Below are 17139 nucleotides of genomic sequence, written 5' to 3' on the forward strand. Positions count from 1 at the left end.
ATCGTCCCTCTAGTGCGATTAGCCTCCTAGCAACGGATAAGAGTCCGTAATAAAATAAACATCATGGTTAATCAAACACACAAATTCTTGGAGAACGTATTTGAAAAATGTTTTTACTCTGAATCTGAGTAGACTTTTTCACACTTAAAATATATAATAAAATTCAGGTCAATACACAAACTTTATTTAGATGTTAAAATTTAAAATTTAAAATTTAAATTTGCGCCATTCATCACTATAACGATGTTACAATAGAGCGCCTTCATTCACTTCACTACATGTTTCGATGCAAAGCATCATCTTCAGGTGTTGTCTTTTAAACCTTGTAAACCTTAAACTTAATAATGGTCAAAAAATGTGCGTATACCAATATTTAAATTTAAAATTTAAATTTTAACATTTAAATTTTAAATTTTAACATCTAAATAAAGTTTGTGTATTGACCTGAATTTTATTATATATTTTAATCATAAAACACAAACATGACGCATGTAAACCTTAAACTTAATAATTTTTCACACTTGTAGTTCAGAGATAATATTCCATACTGATGAATGCTAACAAAGCTAATATAGGTGCTCCTCTTTTATAAATAAAACAGCGCTAATGTAGTTGACGTGTGAAAATAAATCGAATTAGTAACGTCGTGAAAACACACACAGCGTGACAAAGGGAATTCGCTCGCTCTTTAAGTGAGAGAGAGAGACACACACACACAAAGAGTGAAAATGTTTATACAATTTAGTCCTTTGTTCCTTGTTTACTTTGTAATTAGATTGATACACAACAGATGTCGCCTTATTATATTATGCTACTTAAATTATTCTATGAACGAAGTAACTAACCCTAAACACAGGCTTACCGGTTATTCCACGAGAAGTTACAATTTACTCAGTTGGCAAACAAACTGTCTGTCTACAAGGAACCAGCAGGTGTTCAAAAGTGCGGACAGACCACAGCCAGTTAAATACAATTCACACTCCAAAACGTGTGAACACTCGGTCGATAATTAATGCTTTTATAACAATTAAAACTGGCCAAGCTATTACACTTTGCACTAATGAAAAACCTTTATGACTTTTCAGAACACTACATATCGAAAATCAGAAATACTTACACTTCCATGAAATATCAGAATAGTATTAATACCATAAAATTGCCTGTGACTGCTAATCGCAGCGTCCCTACCAGTTCAACATTCAATCTCGTCCTGACGTACATTTCTACTCTACATGACTTCTGTTACTGGCAAAACGTCTAGAAACAAACTGAAATATTATATATCTAGCGATAACATAAATCCAATGTATAACAATAGCGAAATTCTTTTACTTTTTCGAAAGATTTGAAAAGTTCGCCTTGCATGGCAGGCTTCCATACTTCACCGTCTCTGGGACACCGACGTCCTGAACGCAATTTCGGCGTTATTTCACACGGCACGCCGCCGTGGACCAGTGTCCAGAGTCGATAGAGTCTGGTGTCGGATCCACTTGACAGAGCTCTCTTTGTCCGCGCAGAGTGACGCACTGTCTGCCGGGTAATTTAATAATGGGCACAACGAACAGTACGGCACGGTGTGGCCATCTGTTCCCTGGAAACGAAGCACAGACTCCCGCTCGTAGAGCAAACCTTGACGAGAAATGGAAAAAAAATTACTCTTCTCCGCTCTGTCACCTTTTCTGCTATCTTTATGTTAATTCATTAATTTATTTAATTAATCTTATTTGTGCTCTAGCTGTGACTGGAGATGGAGGATAACGAGAAGCGAAAGCGTCTCGTATATCACGAGAGAGATGGCGAGGTCACTGTCGTCGAGAAGACGAGGAAGGGTTTCTTCTCCAAGTTCTCGCCCAGGAACCTGTTCAGGAGCTGCAAGGGTGGCAAGAAGACGGAGTTCAGCATGCCCAAAGTGGAGAGAAGTAAGTTCAGAATTCGAAATTTTCGTCAGAGTTTTACGGTGTTGAGATTTTAGATCGTGGTCTTCTTGACCTTGGCTGCCGCCATCTTCGAACCTGAAGATAAAGACGACTATTAATTATTGCAATTTCAGATTCCTCTGATACAGGCCTATTAGTATATCTTGTTCTTATCTCGACTATCAATGGGTTAATACTAACATGGCGTCCGGTCTGTTGGGATTAAGAACTACACAGTATATATGTAATTTCGGAGGTTTTTATATCTGAAAAATAAGAATATTTTTCAATAATTTCACTATGAATGAAAAGTAATAATCTACAGATCAGTTTTTATGTATAAAATAAGAAAACATGGAGACTTGTGGGCACGTGTGTGTGGAATTTTGTGAAAACTACATTACATATATGCCTACAAATATTCTTATAATTGATTGATGCATACGGTAAAAAAATATTAAATTTTGATACTTCACTAACTTTAAAACTTCATTCAGTATTTATGGTTTAGTTATAGTTACGAATACACCTGAATCTTGTTTCATAACTTGTGACCTTCCAAGAATTCTTATTTAATAGAAAATTCTTGGCGTTTAAACAAAATCTTTGTAGCGAACTATCAGCCTTCATTTACCTTTGTCACTTGTTAATTCGTGGAAAATCTTTCTTCCTTTCTGTCCCTCACAAGAAGTATCACACTGTGAGAGTGATGTTTGTTGCATTCAAATAACGTACCTAAGTCATGCCGTGAGAATTAATTAAAATTTCATCAAAGAAATAAGGACGGGGTTTCAGCTGATTTCTGTTATGACAGCCCTTCAGCCCCCAAGGACACAGTTGATGACAACGCGTATTTCACAGTATGGCGTAATCGGGGCTTGTAAAGACTACAGTCACCGACAGATTAACAAATTTTACTTTTGTACTTCCTCATAAGAATTTTGAAAAAAAAACTATCACAATTATATCATCCTCTGGCAATAGATGCACAAGGAAAACTAACAAACTATTTATGTAGATTCAAAAGAATTTGTAATACAATGGCACTCATAAGAAAAAGTTCAATGGTCTGATCCACTAACTGATTTTGCAAACAGGTTCGTATCCGACGACATAAAACATTTTTAGACCGATTATAAATTAATATTATGACATAAAATAATACATTTACCTCTTTTGTACAAGGCTTAAATTTGGTTTATGGCTCCGAAAATGATGATGAGAGAAAATTCTGCAAAAGAAAAGAAAACTAAGAAGTACGAGGGTCGCTCATTAAGTAATGCCCCACATTTTTTTCCTCAGAACATATTTATTCAAGATGGCTCAAATTTAGTGACAATATAAATCAATGTTTCCTTTACACATACTATTTTTCCACATAGTCCCCATCAACTTGTACGGTTTTACGCCAGCGTGGAACAAGTGCATGCATGCCTTGCCGGTACCAGCTCTTGTCCTGTGCACGTAGCCATGTCCTCACTGCTTGAATCACGCTCTCGTCATCTTCAAATCTTGTTCCGCGGATAGCATCTTTAAGTGGCCCAAAGAGATGGAAGTCGGAGGGTGCCAGATCTGGACTGTAGGGTGGATGGGGTAGCACCGTCCAACCCAATTTGGTGATTTCTTCCCGGGTTCTCAGACTTGTGTGAGGGCGTGCATTGTCGTGCAGGAGCAAAATTTCTGCTGGATGCTTGTGAGGCCGAACTCGTCGAAAACGCTTCTTGAGGGTTTTCAGGGTCCTGATGTACGCGTCTGAATTGATGGTCGCACCTCTTGGCATCACATCCACAAGAATGACCCCATCACTGTCCCAAAAGACAGTCATCATGACTTTTCCGGCGGAGGGAGTTGTCTTGAATTTCTTCTTTCTCGGTGATTGAGGATGATGCCACTCCATTGACTGCCTTTTTGTCTCTGGCTCAAAGTGGTGTATCCAGGTTTCGTCACCTGTAATGATCCGGGACAGAAAGACCTCTCCCTCAGCATCAAAACGCTCCAACAATTCAGAAGAAATCGTTTTCCTTTGAATCCTGTGGTCTGCTGTGAGACTTCGTGGAACCCATCTTGCGCACACCTTCGAATATGCGAGAGCCTGGATAATTGCAATCACACTTCCATTGCTGACTGAAAGCTGTTGGGCCAATTGTCGAGTTGTGATGCGCCGATCCTCACGAATAATGGCATCCGCGCGGTTCAACATGTCTGGAGTGGTGGCTGTGGCAGGACGCCCAGAGCGCGGCAGATCACGGAGCTCGGTTTCTTCACTTCCTGAAGCTTTAACTCTCTTAGCCCAGCGACCAACAGTGCTCCTATCGACTGCACAGCTTCCATACACAGCACACAAACGTTTATGAATGTTCACCACCGTTTCTTTTTCAGCAACAAGGAATTCAATTACAGCTCGTTGCTTGTAACGAGAGTCGTTCACAGACGCCATTTTAACAGTTCACTACAGCTCCGCTATCGGTTGGAATCATTTGAAACTCCGTACACGAACGCGGGAAACATCAAATCTCAAGCATGTAAAAGTACACTTTTCTATCTTCATTATTGGCTGAGAAAAAAAATGTGGGGCATTACTTAATGAGCGACCCTCGTAATTAGTAATTTTGTACTCTTAATTTAATACATCAGAGTGATGACAACATGTGGATTAAGCTGGCAAGGTATAGTTTCTGGAAGAATTTCGTTTGTGCCCCAAAAAGGAACAGTTACTTCTATTCGACCTCCTAGTACCACGCTCAAATACAGTCTGTTAAAATTACAACAAACTGTAAAAATAGGACCAAGCGATAGAAATGCAGCCATAAGGTCTTCAGATGACGCATGGAACTGTTAAAATAATTTTGTAACGCACAGGAAGAAGAAAAACAAATTGGATTTCATTTTGTTCAGGAACTTCCTACTGTATTCTATTGTAAGGAAACTTGAGGTTTTAACAAAGGATAATAAAGTAGGATACAGTTCACTTAAATGAAAGGTGTCAAATGATGTGTCCATTTGGACAAGATGATAAATGTTGATATTACAGAAGCCCCGCAAGAGACCAGACGTTCAAACAGACAGAACTGGACAGGACATTTCTACACAGAATTTCAGAAGACGTCAAAATCCATCCTGAATTACAGTGTATGAGGAGGAATATAGTATATTTGAAGATTTTGTAAACTTTGGAATGAAATCGGAACAGGAATGTATGTTTACCCTGAGAGACAGAATAAGAATAAGAATTCTGGATGTCTATAGGGGAATCATGGTAGGTCTTTCTGTTCTTTAAGATGGGATTTCAACATCAATAACAAACACAAAGAAAGTATTGAGATCGTCGTGCCAGAAGGGCGTATATCAACAAAATTACTTATTTTTCAGGAGACTGCATTCTTACGCTCATTTTATTTGACAAATGTACGTTGTTACTCTTGATACCTGTGTTCTGTGTAGAGGGCAGTCAGCATTACGACCTTCTGGCATGATATACATCCCACCATTTTATATTATTAGACCGAATATCTCCGATTATGCAAATATGCTGATAGGCCCTTGTATCATAATGCCATCGATGTCAGCTAGGACTAGAAATTATATCAGTATGTTACGTCGCAAAGATAATCCGAAATATTTGGATTTTGTGTAAAACCTTATTTATAAGTAACAAAATTAATTTTATAAACTGCATTCAAAACCAAAAGGAGATAATCTATTCGGTAGATCTAGACATAAATGGGACGATAGTATAAAAAGTATCTTAACGTAATAGGGTGTGAGGCTGCGGACTGGATGCATGCGACTTAAGACGTGGTACAGTGGCGAACTTCTTCTAACACGATAATGAACCTTCGGCTCTATAATAGTCTTGATAGCGACTAATAACTTATCAACAAGGCTTCTGCTCCATTAATTTAAATTACTTCAATATTTATTAGATGCAATAACTATTAAAAATTCTGATAAACAAATTACATTTAAATGTGTTAAAAATCCAGAATATATAGACATAGGATAAAACATTTTCGATATAATTTGAAGTTTAATCTAAAAAAAATATAATCAAATTGATGGCGCTTTTAGTGAACTGATATGAAATAATAATGTATGAACTTTTTTCCGTTGATATAACGTCCTAATTTTTTTTTTTTTTACTGTTACAAAATCAAAGTGGCTGGTTGATTCCAATTTATACATTCCGCGCGCACTACATTACAATAATTTAGAACTGGCCACTTCAAGTTCCATTACCTTAACTCAGATAATAATGTCAACTAACACAGTTCTACGCCACGGCCATACATTTCAGAGTGGCTGATACTTCAGTTACGTATTAAATTAAGTGGCTTAAATTTTGTGGATTCGTACACCGACAGATTAATTACGATTTAAAAGCATAAATGGATGCAGAAAGCGAATACAAATCCTTAAAATTCCTAACAACAAATCAATGATATTTTAATTTACTTCTGAGGTAGAATTTCTCTTCGCCTAGCTCAAAGAGCCACTCTGCTTTGTACAGCGCCAGCAGCAGAATGTAGGGTTAGGGTAGCCATTTCAGGCTATTTCCGGGGTCAGTCCTCGGGGCTTCATCAAGTAGCTTCATAATGGAAGGGGACCACCCTCGTTTCTTGCTCCAATTACTTATTCATAATCAGGAAGTGTAATGGTAGTTAATTAACGCCTACGCCTTTCACGTAATCTCTCAAAACAGTAGATTACCTACTGAGGGAAGAGACTAATTATTATCTTCTTCAGTCACCCGATCTTACTGTTCAGTAATTTACATTTGTAGTTTCTCAGCACGAAGGATAAAAGACTATCGGTCCTCTGTCCTGCCTATTAAGTCTCGTGCAAACCAATCATTTTCATCTCTGTGAAGAAGCTGTTACGACCTTGCTCCTGAATTTACAACTTTTTCTCATCGTCATGTGGACATCTACCAGACTACACGCGCGCAACAACCCAGAAGACAGCAATCTTCAGACTCAACGCCGCGAAAGCCTAAAATCCTACAATCATGTGGGTTGCATGCATGTGACTGCTACTGTATTAATAACAGTCTGGATCCCACAGGATTCTCGGATTAACTGTCCGCTCGTCTCCTTTGTGCTGTCTCCCGTCAGAATCCCTTTAGCGTTTTCTGCCCTCTGTGTGCGTCTTCCTGGGCACCAATGTTCTGAACGGACAGAAATATACCAATGATGCTCTGAGTAGATAATGTGTGGTCACTTCCTTGTATTTAGGTCTGTTCGTGGTTCACTGAACGACGCTGTTGGTAGATAAGACGGCTACTGAACAAGGAATTGGAAGTAAATGGTAGTGGTCTAATTTAAGGGACAATTCCAGAACCTACTGCAGGCACTGAGGAAAACCACAAACCAGTTTCCGATCCGATATTTTACCCGGGACCTCCCAAATACGAAGCATTCGGTCACTTATTTATAAATAATGCATTCGAGTATTTGTCCAAAGTAAGTTCGTAGATTCAAACAGGTTTCAAAGTACGGATAATTAAGAATTTTTCCGGTCAGACTATTGTGATGAACATTCTTAGACACTGAAAATCACGAGAGAATAAGTCTCATATTCTTCATGGCAGAGGACATCCATACCGTCCCCACTTTTCTTTGCCGACACATCGATGCTTCGATTCCCGTTCAGCCCATCTGCAATACCCAGGCTACATACCTGATACCAGCCGAGAACCTATGTAACTTCACGGGGATTCGTCTGAAGGTGTCCGAACCACTGTCAATCTGAATAATCGAGTTGTGTTAACATTTGTGAGTCGAATAGAATATAATAGGCATAGAATTCTAATTTGTCTAAACAACTTCCTAGTTCCATTAAGTTTCACAATACGTAACACATCTATGAAGAAAATCAGACACATGTTTATCCACAGAGAAAGACAGGAATCTTACACTTCTTTCTCAGCTTTTATGGGCACGCCTCAGCTGCACCTCTCGGCACATATTGCAGGGCCATTACGTAAAGTGGGCTTTAACACGTGCCACACTCTGCAAATACAGCGTGTGAAGAATCTAAATTCTGTGTCCAAGAACCGAAGAATTTCAGTGGTGTTAGCGTTTGATTTTATTCTGTATATGGTGGAAGTATCTCGGATTTCAGCAATGGCGTGAGTCGATTTGTTTGCAGTGCATATTAGTGGACTTGCACTCTGTTCGGCACTGGAACTGAATTTTTGAAAGACACGACAACGTAGTGCGTGAAATCGTAAATGGAAAGAGATTTCTTCCATAAAACCCACCATTATAAAAGGTGGTTATTTTCAGTTCATAATATTATATAAAATTCATAGTTTAATAGCGCAGTTACGAAATAATAATATAATACTTTAGTTTGAACATATTTGCTTGTGTAATAAATCAATACGGCTCCTATTTAATTATGAAAGTCTTAAAAATGATCAGTTTGAAACTTCCAACCAAAAATTCTTTACGTATTCCTAATTTCCTGCGTGCTACATGTCCCGCTCATGCGATCTCCTAAATAATAACAACGAAGCTTCTCATTTTGTAATTTTCGATACTTTTGTTTCTTCCTATCTGTTTGGTCCAGCTCAGTTCTCTGCTCTTAGACACTTGTCTCTATTTAAAATTCTGTGCAAGTTCTCTCCAACCACCATTCCCGACCCGGGGTTTAATCGATACGTGTACGATACAGATGTTATTAAGTCTGTAATTACACACACCCTCACAACGGCACCGCCTTCATACGCCCAACAGCTTCTGTGAGACGAGGAAGTGATAGAACCCAGGTCTCTCAATTGAGCTGTTGAAATGTCGAGTTCTAGGATTCTAGCTGTAGCGTGCAGAGACGGGCGAATTCTACTGCGAACTGCCGGTCTAGGGTTGGGTGGTTCCCCGTACTCCCGTCTTCAGAGGCTGAGGTCGATCGAGCCTCCTTCTGCTTGTCACTGTCTACGTCTTTATGAGATTTCTGACATTCACTGTCATCACTAGTTTAACAAAATGTGGCACACGCTAAATAGGCGTTTTATTACATCGTGTTTTCAAAACAATGTTTGCGGGACAGTTTCCAGACTGCGGAGGAAAAACCTGCCAAGGAAACCCACGATTATTTACACATTTATAGGGCAGCGGTAACTATACTTAAAACTTGCTTGAGCGATCAACAACTCTGCATAAATCCCAAAAATTTATGCTATTGATTTACGGTATTTCCTACATTTTAAGACGCTATCGACTGTATCGACTATTGATTTAGTAATAGGGTTTGAGGGGGGAAAAAACCTATATCGATTCTTAGACGCCATCAAATGCAAGACGCATTCCGATTTCAGAAATGTTTAAAATGTTAAAAAAAAGTCTTAAAATCGAGGTAATGCAGTATTTTTTTTAGAATAAACGCCATGATTATTTGCCGTGAATGACTTTAAGAGAACGTCTGGGGTGCTAATATTATACGTGCTCCAAGTTACCTCTGATATTTTAATGGAAATTTCATTGACTACTTGTCTTTATAAAAAGGGGTTTCAAAATCACAAAAGAAACTTTTCGGACCCCTAGAAATCACAATGACAGCACCGAGTGTTGGAAGCCCAGGCAAGCAGGACTGAGTCTTGAGAGACACACTGCTTTATTATCAATGAAATGATATGCATATATTTATTTCTGAACATAAAGTTGATAATGAAAGGCGAAGATTTGATATTACTGTTTAGAAAGTAGGTTCCACACTCAGAATGGTTAACTTGTACACACAGAATACTTGATACAGTTAGCAAAGACAAGTTTTGATGCCGCTGAATCGGTACTGAGAGATTGCTGCTTCTGATTTCCCTTCGAGAATCCCAGCTCTTCGCAGAACGCCATACTTTGATAAGGGAGCCAGTCGTCTGATCGTTCTACTGTGATTAAATAGCGACCTATTGTCATTCGACGCTTGGTTTCCGCAACAGATATCCGAGACGAAAGATGTCTCCTCAGGCAGGCCTCCATCTTAACTGCAGTAATTGTACCTGCAGCTTGCAGCATTACATTCCCTAATGGTTAGAAATTCACGGGAAAGATACATATTCAAGTCGAATATTCCGTCAGTTTAACAACAATGAATTGTGTATTAAGGTAATTATTTAAAGTATCTATCTACTACAGAAATTCGTGATTTGTCGTCTATCAAAAAATGACGTCATCAAACAATGTTACGCTATATTTGTTGGAATTACAGAGTCGGTGAAAATTTGTCTCTCACACTGAGAGACAAATAAATTGAGGGTAATTGAGACCAAGGGCACTGAAGAAAATACGAGTACTTGGATCCGAGAAAAATTGGTAGGAGGCTGTAATCGGCACAATAAGAAGTTTCAAAATTTGTAGTTTTAGAGTTTACTTATCGTCCAGTGACATGTAGTAACCCAGGAGGGACTGGTCGTAGAGTACGTCAAAATACTATCGTATCAATAACCAGTAATCACTAATGACCAGCGAAACGCAACTCGAGGGTACCTAGTGCCACGGCGACGTGTGCTTCAAACTATCCAGCCAACTTGTTTGCCACAAATCATTGTCTTCAGTGCCGTAGCAGGCAGACACGCTGAGCTCTGACGGTAAAGGATTAACGTGTGCAAAGAGTTTTAATTACAGCTGTTCAGGGCTTCATGGAATTAAAGTAAAACTTCAAAAAAAAAAAATCAATGTGACATTTTCATGTCAACTTCGCAAACAGAAAGTTTAACCGATGGAAAAGAAAATCTTCGTTCGGTTGCCCATTCAGTTATCCCCTCTTTGTCGCGAATTTCAATAACGCCGTGGGTTGTGACATTCAAATCAGCGACGATTCAAAGATGATAGGGCACAATGGAATGTTGAGCGGTGTTAACTTCAGATGTTTTATTGATTTGAATTTTGATGCAAGAGAACAGCAAATGAAATATGAAAGTGCTTTTCTGTTTCGTTTGTAATGCTCATAAATTTTCCTCGAACTCAGCTGCAGCCTTAGAAATGCGCTTTTATTGCGTTTCTACGCCTCTATCTTCTCCGTAACAATTGAAGTAGATATATCGATTATATACCACGTGGCACAGCTGTTCAAGATGGCCACTGTACACAAAGCTATCGGTCTTACGTGATTGTTGAAACAAGGAAAACTGACTTGACAATAATAAACAGAGAAATTAACAACTGAACAATTAAGATTTAAAACCTGTTAAGGTCTTCTGGGTTTCTGCGTCGTGTAGTATGGTAAAGTTTGCCGGCGTTTCAGAGATTTCAGCCTCCTTCATCAGGGCGAAGACTCATAATCGGCCTGATGACTGAGTCAGTAAACACCTCTGAAACGTTGGTCGTTGTATTTGCGAGAGTCCTCGACGCAACATCCCAGAAGACAGCCATGTTCATGCTCGTCACTGTAAGAACCTGAATTCTTACCGGGTGAGACTTATTTCTTTTATTCTTGCAGCAATGAAAGCAGCCATCTTGATTCAGCGGTGGTATCGACGGTATCTCGCACGCATGGAGGTTCGCAGAAGATACACGTGGACGATATTCCAGAGCATAGAGTACGCCGGAGAGCAGGACCAACTCAAGGTAACTGGTGACTACTGCTGCTTGCTTTCAGCTCTGTTTTATGTCAGAAGTCACTTCGTGTCGGACGAGAGGCAGACCTATAGTCGAAGTCTGAAGGTTTCTGACCATGCCCAGTGGTTATATAACCGAAGAAATACTGTAATTATGTTCATGTATCCTGTCCTGTGATTTACTAAACAGGATCCGTCATCCCTTGCATCAAATACATTAGTCTTTAAAGTTCGTTTCGAAATGGCTGACCAGCCACATTCATATTAACATCACATTGTATACAGAACGTCTCAAAAAGACGTATATACATTATAATAGGGAATATTAATCTTCTTACCGATCTCCGTGTGTTCCGTTTAAGGAAGACATAGGTGGTTGTCATTCCGAAGACCTACGACAGATTCGCTAAGTGCCAATGCTGACGCATGTGTTAGTTTATTACAATGTCTTTGTTTCATTTATCCAATTTATGTATACACATTTTGGAGCACCCTGTATGTTTATTCACAATGCTTAACGTGTTGTATGTTGGCAGCTGTATAACTTCTTCAACGCTCTACTGACACACATGCCGGATGCCACTGCCAAAAAACCCGGATCAGAAATTTCGTCTAAATCTTCGTCCATAGGTAAGACTCCACACGCTTACATTATCATCGGTTATCTGTATGAACTGCTGTGTCATCATGCGACAGCAACCCATCATGTAGATAAGGGGTTCTCACCCTTTTTCGCTCTAATTTAACACATTAAATATACCACTAATCAAATGCGTTTAAGGAAAACTTATTAATGTTAATATTATCTTTTGATTTTATTACTTAGTTCGCGTATCACTCAACATTGGCTCGCGTACCATAGGTTGAGAAACGCTGATCTAGATGACTGATTAAGTAGTAATTCAGGGCCCTTCCGTAGTCACGTAGCTGGTAAAAATTTTCCGTGCTGTTCTGAGATAATTTAATTGCCACGTTTATAAAATTCCGCCTCAGGATTCCACGCCCATACACACTGCTTCTATAAACTCCACTTTAATATTATGCTCATATCTATGCCAAGGTCTACCAAATGTTTATTTTTCATTGAGGGTATGAAACTGAACTTGTGTGCGCATTTTTCGTCTCTCTCGTGCTTTCTTTCTAAAAGTGTGTTATGAAAAGTTAGAATAAACTTGTATGTTTCTTTACGTTACGAAATTAAACGCTCATTTCTATCACAAAATTTAAGTGCAAGACTGACAAAACAAACAAAGCTAAAAAAATTATTTATAAAACATGTGTATTTCCTATTCATACAGCCTTCGGGTGAAGCTGTAATTATTATTCTCGGAAATAATTCTTCATGAACAAGACTCCACGCGAAAGTAGAAAAAACCAGTGCTGTAACTTCCCTCAGACTGAACTATGGCTTGTAGGCCTATAATAGACTAACCAGTGTATGAATATATTACGCCAAGTTGTGCAGATTGTGAACATGTCTCAAAGGCAAGGGTTGCAAACTACGACCTAAGTGCCGGAAGCGGTTCGCAAAAGTACACTTATGAGATAATTAATAATCTAAGCATTTAGTTATCGTCATAATTGACGCCACGTATAAAGCTCTTAGCCTAGTTTCAGTGACAAGTGCTAGTTCGTTCTTTACATCTTTTGTCAAACTTCAGTAGGATTAAGTCTACTTACTCCTTATTCACTGCACTGTCGACTATGTAAACATTGCAACCTGTGTAAAAAAAAAAAATGTTTTCGAATAACTGAACCCATAGAACAGAGAACCTGAGAATCGCCCAGAGTCACGAATTTCTTGCCTTATTTTTTTGGATTTGGGAGGTTGGAGCGAAAGTTTAATTCTGATCATATTTCTATTCGAAATTCTGTATACATATTTTATGCGACTAGTCTTTCTGAAAAATAATAAAAAAATCTACTCAGTCCTTCAAAAGTGTATGAAAGTTCAAATAGGCCTAAGTTATTCGAGAACGACAGTAAAAATCAATACAACATTTACGAAGGAAGGAAGATCACGGACAGAAGTTATTTGAGTAAAAATATAAAATGCATAATAGGGAGCTTCATAAACTGAGCCTTCATCAAATATTTGGTTGATCAAATAAAGGAGATTGGGATGAGTTGGCCATAGACAGAATTTTAATTGGAATAGACAACTTCAGAGACCAAGGCGTAGACAGGAGGATAATATTAAAATGGGACTTACTGAGTAGACTGAATTCATCTGGCCCATTATATTGTCAAATATCGGGATCCTGTAAACACAGTAATGAACCTTCGGGTTTAATAAAACGCAGGGAATTTCTTGTCTCCTCAAGGACCTTGTTCCATGCAGATGGTAAGTGTAGGAGATGAAATATGCGAACGGATTTAAAGCACGATAACTTTAATGTACCTTATTCTAACCCAATTCATATGCAGAACGCATCCAGGATTGCCAATGCAACGAAACGAAGAGTGCTATTATATTTCAGATACCGTGGACCAGAAGTACGAAGACGAATCTGAAGACGGTAGCCTACAGTCGGCCGATGGAGGGTACAAGGGCATTCATATAAGTTTTCCCCTTACCAGAGCAGATTTAGACGCACTGATTGACACTTTTAGGAAAAAGAGGGTAAGCCAAACCGATATATGTTATAATTATTTGTCATCATTATTAATATATAATAAACCCATCATAAACGAGCCTAATATATAAGTCGTGTGGTCTAATGACTTGAAGATCTAGAAAGCACTGAAGAATTTCCTTTATTTCCATATAGCAACCATGTCTTCATGCAAAATACGTAGCGGGGATCCTGAAGGAGGCGATTGTTCAACTTAAGAGGTTACCAAATCTTAACCAGGCCTCAACAGCCATATCAAAGCAAATCACGATCTGTGGTGATCTACACGGGAAGTTTGACGATCTGCTGGTTATATTTCACAAGGTGACAAATTTAATCTGTCGTAATAGTCTACTGCCCGTGCCAATATCCCGTATTTACTTCCTAGATTTATTACTGTGTAACGTACGTAGGCCTACATACACTTTACTTTTCACGCGACACATTTTTAAACGTAAAATGTGGCACTGCGTTTACAAAACAAGACATAAATAAACTGACCGTCTTCTGGAATGTTTCTGCGTGTAGTCAGAGCTATCGCCCTGATGAAGGAGGCAGCAAACATTTCTGAAATGTCAGTAAACTTGTATCAGATTACGCTGTGAACAGCCCAGAAGACAACCAACTTTATAGTCGCAGCCGCAAGAACGTAAAATCTTACCGAATGAAGTGTTTCTTCCACGTTTCTCTTTCACGACATACATCCAGTGTTGTAAGTTAGACGCCTCGTATCTAGCATAGAAATTTCTAAGAAAGAGGCAATTACAATGCGCTGCTGTGTACATGATCTGTTCAAGAATGGTCTACCGTCCACGGAGAACCCATATGTGTTCAACGGTGACTTTGTGGACCGGGGAAAGAAAGGTCTAGAAGTGTTGCTGCTTCTACTGTCCTGCCTTCTGGTGTTTCCTGGCGGCGTGTTCCTCAACCGCGGAAATCACGAGGACCACATCATGAATGCCAGGTACACTTCAGGCACTCGACTGGCTCTCAAGTGCCGCTGGCTGTTTCGTGAGTACTATTGCTGAAGCCGATTAGATATAACTAATATTCATTAACGTTGGCTTCAGAACTAATCGATGTTATGCTGGGAAAAGGGATTGCGATAATAATAATAAATAATAATAATAATAACAACAACAAATCAATACATCTGTTTCGCGTAGAATGTTTATAATTTTCATTTTAAATCATGCTATGAAAAAGAAAATAATATAACTACTTTATATTAAATACTTTTACTGTTACCGAGAGGGACTTAGTTTTTTAGTAATTTATTTTCCTAAAACCACAATCCACCAGAATTCATCTGTTGTAGGCCTAAATAACAGACGAAATGAAAATACTCATTTCATTTTCAGGCCAAAGAAAACGAAATGAAACTTTTAATTAAATATCTTGGATTGCGACACGGCTTAAAAATACATAAAACGTTCTGCAGAACCTTTTCAGAAGTTTCGACGTATATTACTTTTAAACTGCGTGTTTAGAACACTGAGAAATCAGGAACTATAACAGCACCAAGAAGGATCGAGGACCCATTTACTTCTCAGTTTTACAGACAGAGACAGGCAACCGAGCTGTACTTACTTCAAAGACTACGTATTTCAACTCATGCTGAATATTCACATTTTTGTTGAGTAATTCGCTGCTGTTGTTTTCTGAACAGTGATTCCTGTTTTCAGATACGGCTTTATCCGGGAAGTGAAGTCCAAGTACAAGGTGAGTTCACATCTGTGTCAATTATTAGCATTTTAAAAGTGTCAAGCAGTGATAGGAGAGTTACTCTACTCCCCATTAAGTAACCCATTCATAAATGTAATTACTGACCTGTAGGACTTCAATTGTTTACCCTATATTAGGGACGGCGTCGTGTTTTCATTCTAGGGGCATTTTCGTATTTCCTATACGATCGTTGTGAACGATATGTATCGATGCCGTTGGAAATTAATTAATCGATTAAATAATTATAAGTAATTGAAAATATGCATTATAATTCGCGGTCTTATTAACATTACATTAACACAGTCTGACTTTGAGACATTTTAAAATAGAATTAATATCCATATTTTGATATACGAGCTACGCAATGAATGATTCCAAAAAATGAAATCACGTCACCAAGAAAGTAAATTACCGTCCAGGTTGTTGTAACATTGGGTCTCCATTTTTCTTTCTTCATTTTAGATATATCCACCCCACCCACCGTCCGTCCTGTCCACCTGGTAGTTGCTATGGCTCCCAAATATATCCCCTTAATTACAACACTTTTACCGATTGTAAAAACGTAATAACGTGCATGGTTTTATTCGTGTGAGTTTACTCTTCGATTAGATTAACTGCAACACAATATATTCCCGCAGGATTAATTTTAATAGCATATTATCTTACTATCAAGAAAAATTAATTTTTATGTCAATCGAAGCTGGTGCTCTTCACAGGTTCTCTTGTGAGGATAAATTCACGTCTCTGGTCGGAGGTGTGCTGCGCACCACCAGTTGGGTCACCGCTGATTTATTTGATGAAAGTTTCGATTCTGGGTTCGTAGAGAGGAGTTAGGGGTCAGCTGGGAATCCGAGTAGTTTGTACTATTTCTCCATTAGGAAGGATTGCTCGAATGCTACAATTCGTAGTTGTGGATTCCTCTGTGGTGAAATCAGGAGAACTTAATGTGGAATGTTGCTGAATCCGAAGGCTGGGTCTTTGCAGATTCATTAAAACAAGAAGGACACATGTCAGCTGAACAGCAACCAACATTCAACTGATCTTTCTAGAACTATTTTCTGCTTTTCCTCAGTATATAAACCTTCTTTTTCTCAAATGCCATTTTTGAACACTATTTAATTTACGTCTGAACTCAGTTCTCCCGTTTTCAATGTAAAAAATCTTAGCTATAGTCCACCTACTTCACTTCCTGATCAAACAGCATTATCCTTCGGTAAGATGCTCACGAAAACTTGGTCCACTGATTCTTAATTTATCAGCTTCAGAAGTTGTCTTGGCATCGTATGAAATGAGATCATTATGAATGAGGAGCAGGTAGGAATTTAAAAGGAGA

The 17139-nt window shown here is 38.6% G+C and overlaps 1 protein-coding gene and 1 long non-coding RNA gene across 4 annotated transcripts in view; one reads left to right on the top strand and one right to left on the bottom strand.

The window, feature by feature from the left end:
- Positions 1–740: 740 nt before the first annotated feature.
- Positions 741–17139, bottom strand: part of LOC110832028 (uncharacterized) — a 226817-nt gene continuing 210418 nt past the window's right edge. For 2 of the 3 annotated variants that reach the window (XR_015537017.1, XR_015537016.1), the window contains one exon: positions 741–2012. This is a non-coding gene — a long non-coding RNA (uncharacterized LOC110832028). Of the gene's footprint in view, positions 2013–3087; positions 3148–17139 lie in introns of all 3 variants that reach the window. The other variant, XR_002543800.2, reaches the window with a different exon arrangement.
- rdgC (retinal degeneration C) overlaps positions 1748–17139 on the top strand; it is a 42136-nt gene continuing 26744 nt past the window's right edge. Inside the window, exons 1-7 of the mRNA XM_022068642.2 lie at positions 1748–1919; positions 11349–11476; positions 12003–12096; positions 13947–14089; positions 14238–14405; positions 14879–15045; positions 15767–15803. Coding sequence (XP_021924334.1) covers positions 1748–1919; positions 11349–11476; positions 12003–12096; positions 13947–14089; positions 14238–14405; positions 14879–15045; positions 15767–15803 — 909 coding nt within the window. The remainder of the gene's footprint in view (positions 1920–11348; positions 11477–12002; positions 12097–13946; positions 14090–14237; positions 14406–14878; positions 15046–15766; positions 15804–17139) is intronic.

The sequence above is a fragment of the Zootermopsis nevadensis genome, unplaced genomic scaffold (assembly GCF_977971745.1).
Source record: "Zootermopsis nevadensis isolate Lab colony 2312 unplaced genomic scaffold, Znev_1.0 Znev_ptg000024l, whole genome shotgun sequence".
Classification (NCBI taxonomy): Eukaryota; Metazoa; Arthropoda; class Insecta; order Blattodea; family Termopsidae; genus Zootermopsis; species Zootermopsis nevadensis.